This window comes from Nuphar pumila, chromosome 6 (genome assembly GCF_984573655.1).
Source record: "Nuphar pumila chromosome 6, dmNupPumi1.hap1.1, whole genome shotgun sequence".
Taxonomy (NCBI): Eukaryota; Viridiplantae; Streptophyta; class Magnoliopsida; order Nymphaeales; family Nymphaeaceae; genus Nuphar; species Nuphar pumila.
In genome coordinates this window covers 20742749-20760340 of record NC_143254.1, presented here as the reverse complement: position 1 = coordinate 20760340, position 17592 = coordinate 20742749, and the positions used below count along the sequence as shown (strand labels likewise).

Genomic DNA, 17592 nt, shown 5'->3' with positions numbered 1-17592 from the left:
TCTCACGTTTGCTTCAACATAAAATTAGAGCAGGGAAAAAATGAAACGTTTTCTTTTCATTTGAGGCCAAGCGAACGTATCCTCATTCTAATCAGGATTTATATTTGGACCTACTTCACAAAAATCAGACTCTAATTCTGATCAGCAATCGATTCAACCCGTATCTAATCCATTTTATACTTAGGGAGTTAGGGGGGGGGGGGGCTACTCTGACAAATCCCTTCTGGTGGACATGGTGGTGATTAGGGGGTGCCAACGGGTCAGTTTGACTCGGGCCGGACCCGTACCAAACCCTATACGGTCAGGGCTTGGTGATAAACAAAGATGTTCCATTAGAATTTGGGTCAGACTCAAAGGGTCCCATTAATATATGAAGTTGAGTATATAGTTTGTGAAATTTCATACTGGACTTGAGTTTTGACTAAGATCTGTAATTTTTTAATATAAAAAAATAAATTTTTTTATTTTACCCAATATGGTTCGGGTTTGGTTTATGTAATTCTTATAGGATTCGGGTATGGTTTCTCTTATGGTGGGTATGATTGAACCCCGTAAGGATAGCATTTTAAATCAGATCTGGGTTTGCACCCGCCTGAGTCCGCACCAAACTTCCACACCCCTACACTGGTGTTCGTACTGTGATCACTTTGCCCTCATTTAGTAAAGCCTCTGGTTGTAAATTTTAAAAGCTAGATTCCATTGCCCCGTGGCTTACTACTATAGGTCGCCTTGATAACAAAAAGCATCTAAGTGGACCAATACCAGCGTTCTCTGAGATTGCGTGGCAGGAGTATTTTAGTCATCACAAGGTATACGACGCAAAATGATGGATGGCATTTTGGTCAAAATTCACTCCGTTAAAACCCCCTCCTGCCAGCGGCAGCGGGCGCTATCCTCAGGCGCGGGAGATAGCCAATGGCGGGTGCCGCTCGCTTCCCCTCGCTCGCCTCGTCCGTACATGGCTCTCCGGTGAGCCCCCGCCGGAGAACGGGATCGCTTGCGACGGATTCCGGTAGATACCTCCTTCTCCGGCCCCTACCGCGGCCTCCTCCTCCGCCGGCACGTTCTTCAGGTCGGCATTCCGCCTATTTTAGTTTGTGTAGGTCGAGATTTGATCAATTTATAGTTGTTTCCGGTTCTTCTGATTTCTGGAAATTCTCATATAGTATCGTTTCTGTAGCTGAAATCTCTCCGGTAGTACGATTTTGTACCGCTAGATGTGCTGCATTTTGCATGTCTAACTTGTGCTCTGAAATAGGTCCCTCTTTCTTGCTCTTATTCTCCTTTTCGTCTCTTATGCTTAGTTGAACTTTTTATGATAGTTTAGTCTCTGCACTAGGTTTTCCGTGTGTTTCCTGTTTCATTGTACTTGATATGCGCTTGGGATTTATAATTTTTAGGATTTTCTTCTTCATCTTCTTCATCGTTTTCTTCTTATTCTGTTTTGTTTAGTTGAAATTTCTCTGACAGATGCAGGGAATTACTCTGGTTTGTCATTGTAAAGTTAAATTAGAAATGAAAATGAGCAAGTACAGTTTTATTGAAAATTTGGCTCTTTCCTCATCTTCATTTGATCTCTCTGTTTTTTTTATCCTTATATTTTCTACAATTTCATCTCCTGGTTATCTTGGACATATGATATTGTACTTGACATCCTGGGTTTTTAGGTCGCATATTGTTTCTAAAATAATCCAAAAGATTATACGAAAATCCATTAAAATGCAGTCTCTAAGCCAAACTGGAAGCAAAAGAGTACGCTCTTAAAAAAGAAGAGTTTGTTATTAATAATTTGAAATTTTTAGCCTTTGTTTTGTATTGTTACTTTAGATTTAGTCATAATTTTTCTGCATCTCTCTGTTTTCACTGTGCTATTTGTTAAAAAAATATAATATTATTGGAATTCTGAATCAGAGTTACCGGAAGCTTCTTATATAGGTTGGAAGTGCGCTTTCCAGAAACTTACTTTGGAAGCGCAACACTCCACTTCCGAAACTTAATGGGAATCTTGATTCTCCCACGCTTTTCCTATGCTTCCCAAATGCTTTGTCAATGCGTTCTACGTGCTTCCTATACATTCTATCACGCTTATTTTCATGTTTTCTATGTGCTTTCTCTCACGCTTCCCACTCACTTCTCATGTGCTTTCTCTAAATTGCTAACCATCATTTTTTAATTTTGACAAAAGTTCAATTCTTACACTAAATAATCATGAAATTTAAAAATAGTAATTTTTTTAATTATCTTCCATTTGATTTACATTTCTCTTTCAATTTATTTCTCATATCATGTCATTTTTTTATTCCCATAATCCATTTCACTTTCAAATTAATTCCTCGCTTCCCACTTTCTATGAAATTTAAAATGCCTCACTTCTCACTTTCTATGAATTTTAAAATGTATCACTTCTCGCTTCCGCTTCCCATATCATTTCCCTCTTCTGCTTCCTAGTCCAACAACATTGCTTTGAACATTTTCAGCAGGTTTTGATTCATTCAATTTTCTGGAACCATTGGAACATTATGGATAAATCTGTTTTTGTTTTGCACTAAAATTTCTAAATCATGAGTGACAAATTATACTTTTCGCTTAACACCATATTATTAATGCATTTGCATTTTCTTTTCTTTTTTCTATATTTCCTGCTAAAAAAATGCTAATTGATTTAGAACTTGTGAAACGATTTTTTCTCTATCTTTCAATTTCTCCTTTTTTTCAATTTTTTCCTTTTCTCTCCTTTATCTTCTTTTTTGCAATTACAAAGTATCATTTTTTTGGTCGGAGATGAAAGCTGGATTGGTAGATCTACAGTATCAAAACCGAGTCCAGATCCCACCAGGGGCTAATCCCAGCTTGTTAGGAGAAAAGGAAAGGGCACTTCCCTCCGTCATTTCCTTACCACCAAGTCATTGTTACGTTATGCAGTCACCATGGCCTGAAAACTGATCAATGATTATAAACAGTAATGGTCATTCTGAAACCTTGTTTTCTTGAAAATTTTCAGCAAACACTTGCTCTGAAGGTTCTGCTAGAATTGGTGCCTCTAGATTTAATTCGTTGCTCAAGTTTAGAGAGGGCCAGGCCTCTGCATTCAGAGAAAAAGCAATAGTGATGCTCTTCTGTGATTCTTTTGCAAGCGCTCGAATTCCAAACATGGCAGAGTTCTTCTGTCTAGGCAGTGGTTCTCAATCAGAACATCCAATGAGAAATAAGGGAAAATCTTGTGGTTGCATGCAGTTACAGTCAAGATACTCAAATGATCATTTCTGTACATGGCTTCACTCATCAGGTATGATGGTGAGTCTCATATTTGACTTTTATTAATTTGATTGGTTTGGTAGCTTGAATCAGTCAAAACTGTTAGAAGTGAATGGTTCCCATTAGCTTTACCTGTCATGCATGTGAGTACTTAACCGAGCACTAGAATGTGCACCTATCAACCAGAGTGTTCGTTCACGCTTTTCACTGCCACCACCATGGCAATGACACAAACACGTAAGATTAATAATATCTTGAGCCAGAGCTATGCTGAGAAAAGGAAAATTAACGGGCCGCTTGGCTGATGCCCCAAATTGCTTTTCAAAACTATTTTGTTGTCGAAATGTGTTTAGTTGACATTGACGTTCAAAATCACTTTTTTTTTTCAATGAGCTTAAAAACCACTTTGGAAAACTTCATTATCAAGCCCAAAATGGGGTTATGAGAGGTCATTTTGAACTTTTTAAAATATGATTTCTCCGGGTTACTCTTTCCCAATTTGTCTCCCCTCTCATACCACCACCAACGTTGCCAGAAGAAAACAAAACCGAAAACCACCATTTTATTCTTCTTTCTTCTGGAAATTTCTGGGCGCCAAAAAATAGGTGGAATATTGTGAGGAATATGATGTCCTGTTTCTATCATTTTCCGGTGAACCCATGTCCAAAAAATCACCAAAAAATGAGAGAGAAAACAAGGCCTCATTCTTTTATTTTCCAGCTATTGGTTTGGTAGCGTGAATCAGTCAAAGCTGTTAGAAGTGAATGGTTCCCATTAGCTTTACCTGTCATGCATGTGAGTACTTAGCAGAGCACTAGAAACAAGTGACAGTACTAGAGCAATCACAGATCAAAGAAAATAGATTTTACATCCCTTCCAATGTTGTTTTATTTTCCTGATCCTGACCCATTCCAAGCTTGATTCTCCCCATTTCTCTTTTGCACCAGACAGCATCCCCTATTCTTGAAACCAAGAAAATATTTTTTTTTATACTTTTCACAATGCCATCGGTGCATAACACCAGTTTGAACTAGCGACTAGCGTCAAGTGCCAGGACTTCTTTATGTTCACTGATCATATTTCAAAGCCTGCAAATAAATTATCTGAGTGATTTCATTGCAAATGATAATTTTCTGCTGCGAATATCATCTTGCTGTTTCCCACTGGAGAGCTTCTTGGCAACCATTGCCTGTACGTTTGTCATACCTTCTGAAGCTCTGGCAGAGTCATGTGAAAACAACAGCAGCTCTCTATCGAACATGCCTCTGTTGTTCATCATTGCACTTATTGGGGCTACTGTTGGAGGTAACGTACTTTGAACCCCTCTTTCAGATATTCATTGTTAGTTCATGTTAAATAATTAAAAGAATGCATCAACTTATTGGTTAATTGTACCTAAACATGTATTGGAGTTATAAAGTTGATGTTATATGGTGTCTTTATTCTACTTTACATTGTTCAGTACTTTTTGTCTGGGAGTCTGGGACTATTTGGCATTCCACGTTCCTAAGTTTTTGGTCAAATCTATGTCTTCAAATGTAATATTTTTTTTAATAATGTCATGGAATTATGTTTCACTCATTGTTGATACCTCTCAAGTGTTGATAACATTACCACTTTTTAGGGTCTAATAGCTTGAAACTGGTAGCTCATTCAAAGACATGGATGTGCTAACCATGCTCAAAAGTGACCTAGGCCAGCATGTTATCGCAGTTCTCTCATGCTGGTCATTATATATATAGTTTTGTAATAAATATAGTCCATAAATGTTGTGTTATCATATTGTGCATTCTTTGTCCTTAGATTATGCCTAGCTGTTCATATTTTTGTCCTTTCTCTTACGAACCTATTGTTATTTTCTCAATATCAGAACTTAGCACAATTTTATTGGAAAAGGAAATCAATAATGGCACTGACAAATCTAACCTTCCCTCTATCCAAGAGTAAAAGGTAAGAAGAACAGACTAAACATGAGTGTACAATCACAAACATGCTACAAAGAGCATGTCCAAGTTCTAATCCACACCCAACCATTTAATGTGTTGCTTACTGCAATTTTTTTTGTGTTTGGCTGAGCAAAGCTCCAGAGTGTCAATGTCTCTTCATTAAACAATCAGGTATTACGTGCTTTAAAAAATTTCCCTCTGCTAATTAAACAAGTGGCTGATACATTAAACAGGAAATTATCATGTGCTTAAAAGAAATTCCTACTTTCCAAGTAAGAAAAGCCATCATCATTGAAACATATTCTTTTCTACTCTTTATGTTTGTACATCTGGTTGAGACAAACTCTCTAAAAATCAAAGCATGATAATGCTTATCCTCTTCCTAAATCCAAGCTAGAGCGAAGAAATTATGAAAGAAAGGGCAATGGGCAAAAACTGAAGAGTTGAATAATTGTTTCTTTACTGTCAAGGCAAATAGAAATTGGTCTAAGTTGAGAGCTAAATGCTTGATGGATGAAGATAGTCAACAGCTTGTGATGGCTATTATCCAAAAAAAAAATAGTAAACCAAGGGCAAAGGCTGTCATTCCACATGGCCTTCTTCGAGAAGGGAGTGGAAAATTGGTTCCACTAGGGAAGTATGGCATGCTTTGAGCTAGATTTGCCTCCCTTGGATTCTTTTTTCTTTTTCATTGTTGTCTACAATGCTGTACCACTCAAACTCCTTCATCATGTCAATCTCTGAACTCCTTTTTCAGGTCATGGCCGAAAGTATCAAGAGTTGAGTTTGTTTGTTGAAAGATAAATCCTGCAAATGGTTTTATCTTTTACCGAAGTATCTTTTGGGAGTCTTGTACCCCTTGTACCTTAAGTTTTATTTGTCCCTAGCATAGTGACAAAAGTTTAAAATGACAAAATATCAGCAGCCAAAAGCTCATGAGAAATAGAAAATTTCTAAAAAAACTCACATTTTTCGGCAAAATGGTGGCAATAATAAACAATTTTAAAAATTAAAAATATTTTTTTATGAAGAAATACAAATAAAATATATTTGAAAATAGAAAACACTCATTTTTTAGTCACTAAAAACATAAATATCGTGTTTAAACCATGATATTTATGATTTTACAAAAAAACAGAATATTTTGAAAACAGCGCGAGAAATTGCCATTTAAAACTTTTAGGTAATTTCTTGTGATAGATCAAACCGAGAATTCTGAGCTCGTCCCCAATTTTATTCATGTTTTTTTTCATAAATATCACAATATTTGTCACAGATTTCTAGAAAATGTCATTTCTTCAAGAGACATCTCTAATTGATTAATCCTTTCTCTCCAAGGATTTGCTCTTTTGTATATATCTCATATCAATAGTTAGTAGTTTTGTTATCATCTTTTTTCCACCTTTTCTCTTCATTATTTGGTAAGAGCCAATGTTGTTAAAAGGTGCCTTTAGGTGCAAAAGGCGTGCCTCGCCTTGAGACAAGGCCCTCTGCCCCTCAAGGCGCTGGCCTAAGGCGTGCTTCATCAATAAAACATTTTTTAGTATTTATTTTAGATTTTCTATTTCTTATTACTTGTTGCTTCATCAATAAAGCATTTTATTTATTTATTTATTTGCATTTTTAGATATTTTTTTATAGCTTAATCCTTAGTTTTTTTTCTAAGTTATATAATCAGTTTCATGTTAATCTCTCATATTTTTTAGTATTTATTTTAGTTTTTTTAGTATTTTATTTTAGATTTTTTATTTCTTATTGTTTGTTACTTCATCAATAAAGCATTATTTATTTATTTATTTGTATTTTTAGATATTTTTTTTATAGTTTTCAATTTTTTTTTTGAGGCTTATGCTTTACGATCAGTTTCTCAACTACTTTTACATGTTAATCTCATATTTTTTAGTATTTATTTTAGATTTTCTATTTTTTATTGCTTGTTGCTTCATCAATAAAGCATTTTTTTATTTATTTGTATTTTTAGATATTTTTTTATAGTTTTTTTAAGTTTTCAATTTTTTTTTGAGGCTTATGCTTTACGCCTCGCCTCAGTTTTCTGGTGTAGCGCCTCGCTATGCCTCAACGCTTTTCACAACATTGGTAAGAGCCAGCAATACCAAGTACAACAAACTCTTGTAATGTGTAAACCTTCTTGTTACATTGGTAGGGTAACCTCTTCAGTTCAATTCAAGTCTACAAAACATGGGTATCTCAAAATGTTGTGTATTCGTGCTAACAATGGTACAGTGGTATTTCAGGATATTGGTGGTGGGCGCTCCATGCGTGCATGCATGCATGCACACGAACAGAGCCAGGAATCTAAGTTACTGCTAGGGATGTAAATGGTACGGGTTCGGGTTGAATATTCGACTGACCCGAACCTGTTTACTCAGGTTCAGTGCAAAATTTTAAATCCAATTGAGAAATTAGGTGGAATACTGTTTTATCCAATCAGACGCAGATTCAGATTCAGATTCAAATTCGGTTTTTAAACATGATCCAATTGGATCCTTAAAATACTTTAAAAGGTTGCTACCAAAGAGGTTTGAACTTGATACATATGGTAACAAAATACCTTCCAACCAACCCATGTAACCGCACACCCATTCACACACTTGTGATATAATGTCAGAAAAGTATTTTTGATATGCAGTGATAGTGTTAAGGTGGGCAGGTGCCCACCCTGTCTCTTACCTAGATCTGCCCCTGCATGCACTTACCCTATCAATGAATATAATCTTGTCTGCGTTTTCAAGTAAATCAAGCTGTATAGATGCATTTATTATGGTTTATTTAATAGAAATCATGTTGCATAACTGGGATGTGAATATCATTTGTTAATGATTACATTTCGGTGCATATATGTGTTAGAAAATGGTATCCCACCTTCAATCACAAGAGGAAGAGAAGTAGAGAGGGAGAGAGATGTCGATGGCTGCAGAAAACCCAAAATTAGGGTCTGCGGTTTTATTCATTAGATATATACACGTGCAGTTTAATTAGGGTACAAAAACACCCTTTACACAAAGTATGAAATTTACAACATGCCATTAATGAGCATGTGTTTAATTAAAACTAAAATAGATTGGGCCAGTCGTGACATCTTTTTACCCTCCCTCAAGTTGTACATGGTTTTGAACCATGAACAACTTGCCTTTTAACATCCAAAATCTGTCCTTGATAAGTCCTTTTATAAACAAGTCAGCAACTTGATTAGCAGTCCGAACGTATTCTGGTTCAATTTCCTTCTCTTCGACCTTCTGTCTTACAAAATGTTGATCAATTTCAATATGCTTGGCACGACTGTGGTAGATAGGATTGAATGACATGTTGATAGCACTTTGATTGTCACACAAGAGAATGCTTTTAGAAATCGATTCTCCTACTTCTGCCAACAGGTGTCTGATCCATGTCACTTCGGCAGTAGCAGCTGCCATTGATCTATATTCAGCTTCTATGCTCGACCTGGCTATGGCCTTTTGTTTTCTACTACTGAGTCTGATCTATGCTCATCTGGATCTCCTACCCAATCTGCATCTGTGTAAGTAAGAAGTTTATGCATGTGATGGTCATGCATTCTCTTTCCGTACAGAAGACCATCGCCAATAGTTCCCTTCAAATATCGAAGAATGTGTTTAACAACTTTCATATGTCCAATATGTGGTTCATGCATGAACTAAGATACCTGATTGACCGAATAGACAATGTTAGGTCGAATGAAGGTAAGATAATGACGCATTCCGACTACCCTGCGATATTAGGGTCCTCATACAAATCTTCATCTTGGGAGCTGAGTTTCTGATGAAGTACACTGGGTGTGCTTAGAGGCTTGCAATCTGTCATACCTGCCTTGCTAAGAACATCAACAATATACTTATGTTGAGTAAGTGTCATACCTTCAGGAGTCCTATCAACTTCTACTCCAAGAAAGTATCGCAGTTTACCAAGATCTTTCATCTTAAATCTATGGTTCAAAAGTTCTTTGACATGTTCAATATGTTCATTAGAGTTACCTGTAATGATAATGTCATCAACATATATCAATAACAAGGTAACTATATCTTTGCATTTGAATATGAAAAGGGAATGGTCAAGAAGAGACTGACTAAAACCATATTCTTCTACTTTAAGAGAGAAACTGTCAAATCAAGATCGAGATGTCTGTTTCAGACCATATATAGCTCTCTTTAACTTGCACACGTATTCTTTGGAATTCCCTTCAGCATACCCAGTGGGTTGCTCCATGTATACTTCCTCCTTTAGAGTTCCATAGAGAAAATCATTTTTTACATCCAGTTGATTGAGAGTCCATTGGTGCTCAATAGCCAATAATAATATGATGCAGATAGTGCCCATTTTCACGACTGGACTGAAGGTCTCATCATAGTCTTGTCCTGACTCCTGTGTGAAGCCTTTGGCAACCAATCGAGCCTTGTATCGCTCGATAGTACCATCCGGCTTATACTTTATCTTATACACTCACTTTGAACCAACCAGATTTCGTTTGTGTGGTCTGGGAACTATATCCCAAGTGTCACACTCATGAAGAGCCTCCATTTCTTCGTTCACAACTTCAATCCATCTTCTAGAATTTACTGCTTGATAAAACGTGGTGGGTTGATCTTATTTGCCCAAGGCGGTTAAGAAAAGTTGAAAATCCATTGTGAAGTTCTCATAACTAACCCACCTATCAATAGGATGCCGAGGTCGGGTAGACCTTCTATGAACAGGTGATTGAATGGAAACTGAAGGAGAATTCAGCTCCTGATTAGAGCTGGGGAAGATCTCCTTCTCACGTCGAGAGTAAACAATGCCTTTATACCTTTCGGGGGCCAATGATGATTCAGAGATCACACTTTCCTGAGTTCTTTGCACAACAGTAGACACGTTTGTTAACTTTGCAATACTCGAGTTCTTCCACACATGAAGGGTGAGGAACAAAGAGAGAGAGAGAAGGAGCTGTAGGAAAACCCGATTCCAGTCATAGGATCGACTGCTCTTCTAATTTATTTATGGTTACATACTAATAGAAATTTTAGGGTACTAAAATACCCCTATTACAGCAAGAAGAAATTACATACTGCCATTAATGAAATAGCAATGACTACGAGTCTGGATCCTCTGACCCGTGACCCATTACAAGAGGTACACGTCTTTTCACCCTCTCTCAAGTTGTGCATGGTCCTGAACCATGAACAACTTGCCTTTTAACATCCAAAATCTGTCTTTTGTCAGTCCTTTTGTAAATATATCAGCCACTTGATCTGTAGTTTGTACAAATTCAAGCTCAATCTCCTTCTCTTCTACCTTTTGTCTCACAAAATGCTGATCTATTTCAATATGTTTGGCACAACTATGATAGATGGGATTAAAAGACATACTAATGGCACTTTGGTTGTCACATAAAAGAAGCGATCGAGAGATCGATTCTCCTACTTCTGTCAGTAAGTGCCTAATCCAGGTAGCTTCAGCAGTAGCGGCTGCCATTGACCTATATTCGACTTCTGTACTGGATCTAGCAATAGCCTTTTGTTTCTTGCTACTCCAGAAAACCAAATTCATCCCAACAAACACACAATAGCCAGATACTGATCTACGTTCATCTGGGTCTCCCGCCCAGTCTGCATCAGAATAAACAGTAATCTCATGTGCATTTTGCCCATTAGTCTTTCTCTTATACAAAAGACCATCCCCAACAGTTTCCTTCAGGTACCGAAGTATCCGTTTAACTGCTTCCATATGCCCTTCACATGGTGCATGCATGAACTGAGATACCTGATTTACAGAGTAAACAATATCAGGTCGAGTAAAAGTGAGGTATTGTAACATGCCCACTATGCTACGATATTGTGTGGGATTCTCGTATGGGTCTCCATCTTGAGAACTGAGCTTCTGGTGAAGAACACTAGGAGTTCCCAAGGGCTTGCAATCTTTCATACCTGCTTTATTGAGGACATCAATGATATACTTATGTTGAGTGAGAGTCATTTCTTCAGGGGTACTGTCGACTTCATCTCCAAGAAAGTATCGTAGTTTACCAAGGTCCTTCATTTTGAATCTTTGATTCAAGAGATGTTTGACCTCCTCAATATGCTCATTGGAATTACCAATGATGATAATATCATCTACATATATCAACAACAGAGTAACTCTGTCTTGGTTCTTGAATATAAACAAGGAATGGTCAAGAAGAGATTTCCTAAAACCATATTTTTGTATTTCAAGAGAGAAACTATCAAACCAAGAACAAGATGCCTGCTTCAATCCGTATATCGCCCTTTTTAATCTGCATACATATTTTGTAGGATTCCCTTCTGCATAACCAGTGGGTTGTTCCATGTATACTTCTTTCAAATTTCCATGATGAAAAACAATCTTCACATCAAGTTGACTAATAGTCCATTGATGTTCAATGGCTAAAGAAAGTATGACTCTGATTGTCCCCATTTTCACTACTGGACTAAAGGTCTCATCATAATCCTGTCCTTGCTCCTGTGTAAATCCTTTGGCTACAAGCCTTGCCTTGTATCGCTCTATAGTCCCATCTGGTTTATACTTTATTTTGTACACCCATTTCGACCCAACAACATTTCTGTCAGGTGGTCTTGGTACAACATCCCACGTACCACATTCATGTAGAGTTTCCATTTCTTCATTCATTGCTTCAATCCATCTTCTAGAATTTGATGCCTGAGAAAACGTTGTGGGTTCATCTTCCTTGCTCAAGGCTGTTAGAAAAAGTTGAAAATCCAGTGAGAAATTTTCATAACTGACCCATCTTTCAATCGGATGCCGAGAACGAGTGGATCTTCTAGCATCAAAGGTAGAAGTGGATGTAGAGGATGTGTCCATTTCTGGATTAACATTAGTGGGCGCCTCTCTTCCTCGTCGGGTGTAAACAAGACCTTTATACCTTTTGGGATCCAAAGATGGCTCTGTATTCTCATGTGCAATCATCTCATCAGCAGGCATAGATTCCTTATCCTTTTGAGCACAATCTGAAGGACAAACATCACTAGTTCCGGAGAAAAGTTCAGAATTCAACCAAGGATAATAAACCTCAATTCTGGAATTTGATTCTGAAAGGCTAATGCATCGATAATCAAAATTCAATTCATCGAAGATAACATTTCTTGATATTTTGATGCGCTTGCTCATAGGGTCATAGCACCTGTATCCTTTATAGTCATCGGCATAGCCCACAAACCTGCACTTCAAGGCCTTATTCTGAAACTTATGTCTCATTGAACTATCAATATGAGCATAGCATAAACAACCAAACACACCCAAATCATGATAGTTGGGATGAACTCCAAATAGAGAAAAGTAAGGAGACTTGTTTTTCAAAATAGTCATGGGCAATCGATTTATCACATGGACTGAAGAATGAAAGACTTTTGTCCATAAAGTAATCAGAAGATTACTATCATGCATCATGCTTATCGCACTCTCAACAATATGGCGATGCTTTCTTTCAGCAATCCCATTCTACTGAGGTGTGTGAGGGAAAGACACCCTTCTCCTTATCCCATTACTTTAAAGAAAGTTAGTAAAGTCAATGGAAGAAAATTCACCTCCTCCGTCACATTGGAAACAAAGAATACAACAACAACAACAACTACGCCTTCATCCCAAAACAATTGGGGTCGGCGATATGAACCAAAAAAGAAAATCATTCTGGGTCTTCCACATGAATCATTTTCCTCCAATCATTTCTATCCAATGCCATGTCCTCGGTGAGGTTCAAAGCATTCATATCCTTTCCTATCACCTCCATCCATGTCTTCCTAGGCCTACCCCAACCTCTTTTAACTAATATATTTTCCCATTTCTCCATCCTTCTAATTGGAGCATCATTAGGCCTTCGCCAAATATGTCCAAACCACCGTAAACGATTCTCTCTCATCTTATTTTCAATGGGTGCAACGCCTACCTTCTTACGTATCTCCTCGTTCCGAATCTTATCTTTTATTGTATTTTCACACATCCATCTCAGCATACGCATCTCAGCTACACTCATTTTTTGAATATGATGTCTCTTGGCAGCCCAACATTCCGTACCATATAGTAAAGCGGGCTTAAGAGTCATCCTATAAAACTTTTCCTTAAACCGCAATGGCATTCTACGATCGCACAACACTCCAGTTGTACTTTTCCATTTCATCCACCCAACCTTTATCCTATGATTTACATCTCCATCAATTTCTCCATACTTTTTGAATGATAGATCCCAAATATTTGAAACAATCATCCACCGATATTTCTTGCTCACCAAGCTTCACTACACTCCCATCACTAATTCGTTGCTTACTAAACCGATATTCCATATACTCTGTCTTACTCTTACTCAACTTAAAACCTCTTGCTTCCAATGTCTGTCTCCATAAGTCTAACTTAGCATTAACCCCAGCGCTAGACTCATCAATCAAAACAATATCATCAGCAAACAATGTACACCACAATACATTTTCTTGAATTGATCTCGTAAGCTCATCCATCACTATAACAAATAGGAAAGGGCTTAAAGCATATCCTTGATGTAACCCAACCGTTATAGGAAAATTGGTTGTCACCCCTCTACAAGTGCGAACATTGGTTACTACTCCTTCGTAGATATCTTTAATTATACTAATGTACTTGAGAGAAACACCTTTCTTCATCATTGTCCACCAGAGAACGTCCCTAGGTACTCTATCGTATGCCTTCTCCAAATTAATAAAAACCATATGCAAATCTTTGTTCCTTTCTCTATATCTCTCAATAAGTTGTCTAAGAAGATGTATAGCTTCCATAGTTAATCTTCCAGGCATAAAACCAAATTGATTCTTCGATATCATGACAACCTTCCTCAACTTAGACTCAATCACCCGAATGCTATATCACAAGGATTCGGCTAGCAGGGTGCCGCACCCGCGTCGACGCGGGTGCGGCACCGGGTGCAGTCAACCCGACCCTGGGTGCGTTGACCGCACCCAGGGTCATTTTTTTTTGGATTTTTTTTTTAAATTTTTTGCCCTATGAAATGGGCTGTGGAATTTAAGAAAAATTCTTTGGGGGGGGGGGGTGGCGCTGCCCCCCTATAACATCCTGGAGTGCAATCACACATTGACAGGTAACTTCTTGAATTGAAATCATAAACATAAAAACTTACGTCAGAAATTTCACAAAGGAAAAAAATAAAATAATAACTCAATTGAAATAAGCATATGAGTAACTACATAATTTTTAGGGCTTCATGTGATAGCTTCCCGCAGTCTCACTATCTTTAACCCAGGTTCTCAGAGTTGAATCTCATCGAAGGGTATCCTCCAGCTTAGCAGTTACAGAAATTTCAGAAAATAAAGTGTCTTTATAAAGTTTAAACTCAGCAAGCAGAAAAGATGACTACCTTCCAGCTGATCAACGATGGAAAATAGCATATCTGACCTCCGGGAGAGGGAGAGCGAGCGGGCGCAGCGGTGGAAGTGGTGGGTGACAGTGGCGAAGGAGGAGCGTGAAGAGAGGGAGAGCGAGTGGGAGAGGAGAGGGAGAGCATGCGCGAAGGAGAAACTAGGTTAAAATTGCTTTTTAACCTAGTCGAAACCCTATTTTGTGGTCAAATGAGGGCTTTGACCCTCATTTGACCACAAAAACTTAAGGCGTGTACGCCTCAGCGTGAGGCTCGCCTCGCCTCGAGGCGTGCACCTCAAGAAGTATGAGGCGCATGCCTCGTGGCTTTGTACGTGCGCCTTGAGGCGAGGCACACTTTTTGCGCCTTGAGGCACGTTTTTAATAACACTGGTTGTTAATGTTAATTTTTTATTGAATGAATGCTCATATTTTATTTCTTAGATACTTACATAGATCAAGTTGTTGCATTAATGTTACTTTTACATTTTAATCTCATATTTTTCAGTATTTATTTGAGATTTTTTATTTCTTGTTAGTTGTTGCTTCATCAATAAAGCATTTTTTATTTATTTATAATTTTAGATATTTTTTATAGTTTTTTTAAGTTAATTTTTTTTTTGAGGCTTACGCTTTACGCCTCGAGGCTTATGCCTCACTTCAGATTTTGGTGGAGCGCCTCACTACACCTCAAAGCTTTTGACAAGACTGATCCATACAAATGAGAGTGTGTACCACCATAAGGAATCATGGTACAAAACCACCATCTATTTTCCCTATATACATATGTTTGTGTATATATGCAAAACTTTTAAATATGCTTGATTTTTTTTTGTAATTTTTCATTTCCAGCTCTATGTGTGTGTGTGTGTGTATGCACACACACACACACACACACACACACACACACACACACACACACACACGTGTGCTAGTGTGTGTCTCCCCCTAATCCCTCACCTTTTTTTCAAAGAACGTCATTATCATGTATCTGTATTCACATCCATGCAACATAGGTGCAAGATAAATGTCCTTCTAGATTGTTACTTCTCCACAACTAAATTTCACATTTATATGCTTTGCAAAAGTCTTTAATATGGAATATACAGAGGAACTGTGAGTCAGTTTTCTTGTGAAAAAGATCTGAGCAGTCACCTTTGCTGCAAAAGATAGCATAAACTCCACTATCATCGTCATCATCATTGTTAATATGATTGTGTTTTGCTATTATTTTGTCCTTGTTTGTTGTCAATTCAATTACTTGGTTGGAGAATCTGCTTGAAGTTATATTGGTTGTTTTGGTACTTATTGTACATATTCTGTTTATTTGTTTATCCTACTACATTGTGTCAAATTTTATTAGAATTGTATTAGACAATGACAACATACTGAAGGCTACAAGACTAACATCCATTAATACAGATTTTTCTGACACAATTGAGATGTGCCATTATTGATGTGTAAGCCTTAAGATGAATTTGTTGTATGCAGGCTTGCTTGCAAGAAAAAGAAGAGGAGAATTGGAGCGCATGAATGACCAGCTACGTCAGATCAATGCAGCACTGCGGAGACAAGCTAAGATAGAGTCCTATGCACCTAATCTGAGTTACGCACCAGTGGGGAGAATAGCAGAAAGTGATATTATTGTAGAACCAAAGAAGCAAGAAATAATTTCAATATTGAAGTCTGGGAAAAGCTATCTTCGCCATCAAAATCCTGAGAAGGCATTTGATGAGTTTAAGTCTGCTCTTGAACTCGCCCAAAGTCTTGGGGATCCAGTAGAGGAAAAGAAGGCAGCCCGAGGCTTAGGTTTGGTTCCCTTCCCTAGAAATCATGTTCTAGTCTTTTGATGAAGCCTTAAGGTTTCAACAAGTTCACTCTATAAACAAGTAATAGATCTCATTATTTTATTATGAAATGGATATTTTTTTTTGTTTAATCAGTTAAATGTGGTAAAAACTCGTCTCTTGTAACTTTTAAGTGTCACCACTTACTAAGACGGTTGTTTGCAAAGCTTACCTCATGGCACAAAATGGAATACTCACTTTCGTGCTTGCATTTTGTAAATTTCATTTATATTAAATTTCATGGATTTTAGATGGATTTTTATATCCTGGATTTTTAGGTCGACCATCATTAAACAATTAGGCTAATCGTATATGGTTAGTGTCCATTTTCTTTTTCTCTTCAGATATCTCTTTAGTAAGTTTTTGAATCATTGCAATTCAGGAGCAGCCCTGCAGAGGCAGGGGAAGTTCTGGGAAGCAATCAAGTACCATTCTATGGTTTTGTCTATCTCAATGCGAACTGGTGAGGATTCTGGAAACACAGAAGCTTATGGAGCTATTGCAGATTGTTATACAGAACTTGGTGATCTGGAACGAGCAGGTGGATTCTACGATCAGTACATATCCAGGTTAGAGAACGATTAGTGCAACTTTATTCTTTTTTGTTCCGGTATTATGCCTTCTGAAGTGTAGCTAGAGCTCTTGGAAGTTGCCTCCATCGACATATACATGTTCAGCATGTTGCCTGTCGTATCTTGACTGTTTGGTCGCAATTTATTCTGCTAAAATATGATTAGGCCTGCATAACTAAGGCGTGGTAGTCTAGTTTTTGTGCTTTGAGACTCTTCCATGGCAGGATCTTGATTATGTATTTTGCGCGAATGAATTTTCTGTGATTGTGAGCTTTTGTAACTAATGTAAGAGAACCTTTTTTTGAACAGAATCTCATCAAGCAAGGATGGAAACGGTCTTGTTGATTGCCAGAAAAAAATCATTTCTATTTGCTAAAAAATTCATTTTTTAATATATATTGTGAAAAACAAGCAGATAGGTAATAATCATTAGTCAATGAACAATTACCTTTTGGGCAATGTTGCATTTGTGTTTTAGATTTTTACTCAATCAGTTTCTGAGCTGCCTACCGACTAATTAAAAGTATCAAGCCTAACCTAGCTTCAACTATGCAAAAATAGATAGCTTTGCACCAAATTGACATTCAA

At 37.4% G+C, this 17592-nt stretch overlaps 1 protein-coding gene across 1 annotated transcript; it reads left to right on the top strand.

Annotated features, from left to right (window-relative positions):
• Nucleotides 1-882: 882 nt before the first annotated feature.
• FLU (Tetratricopeptide repeat (TPR)-like superfamily protein) lies at nucleotides 883-17397 on the top strand. The gene is made up of 5 exons (XM_090011298.1): nucleotides 883-1072; nucleotides 3002-3294; nucleotides 4425-4560; nucleotides 16077-16394; nucleotides 16815-17397. Exons 1-5 carry the CDS (start codon nucleotides 916-918, stop codon nucleotides 17015-17017), a joined length of 1107 nt encoding a protein of 368 aa, XP_089867424.1. The 5' UTR covers nucleotides 883-915; the 3' UTR covers nucleotides 17018-17397.
• The last annotated feature ends 195 nt before the right edge of the window (nucleotides 17398-17592 follow it).

Excerpts from the sequence above, each read along its gene's own strand:
- FLU (XM_090011298.1), top strand. The coding sequence starts at position 916 with ATGGCGGGTGCCGCTCGCTTCCCCTCGCTCGCCTCGTCCGTACATGGC. Across the intron at positions 1,073-3,001 it reads TCCGCCGGCACGTTCTTCAG|CAAACACTTGCTCTGAAGGT; the intron begins GTCGGCATTCCG and ends GAAAATTTTCAG. Across the intron at positions 3,295-4,424 it reads TTCACTCATCAGGTATGATG|AGCTTCTTGGCAACCATTGC; the intron begins GTGAGTCTCATA and ends TTCCCACTGGAG.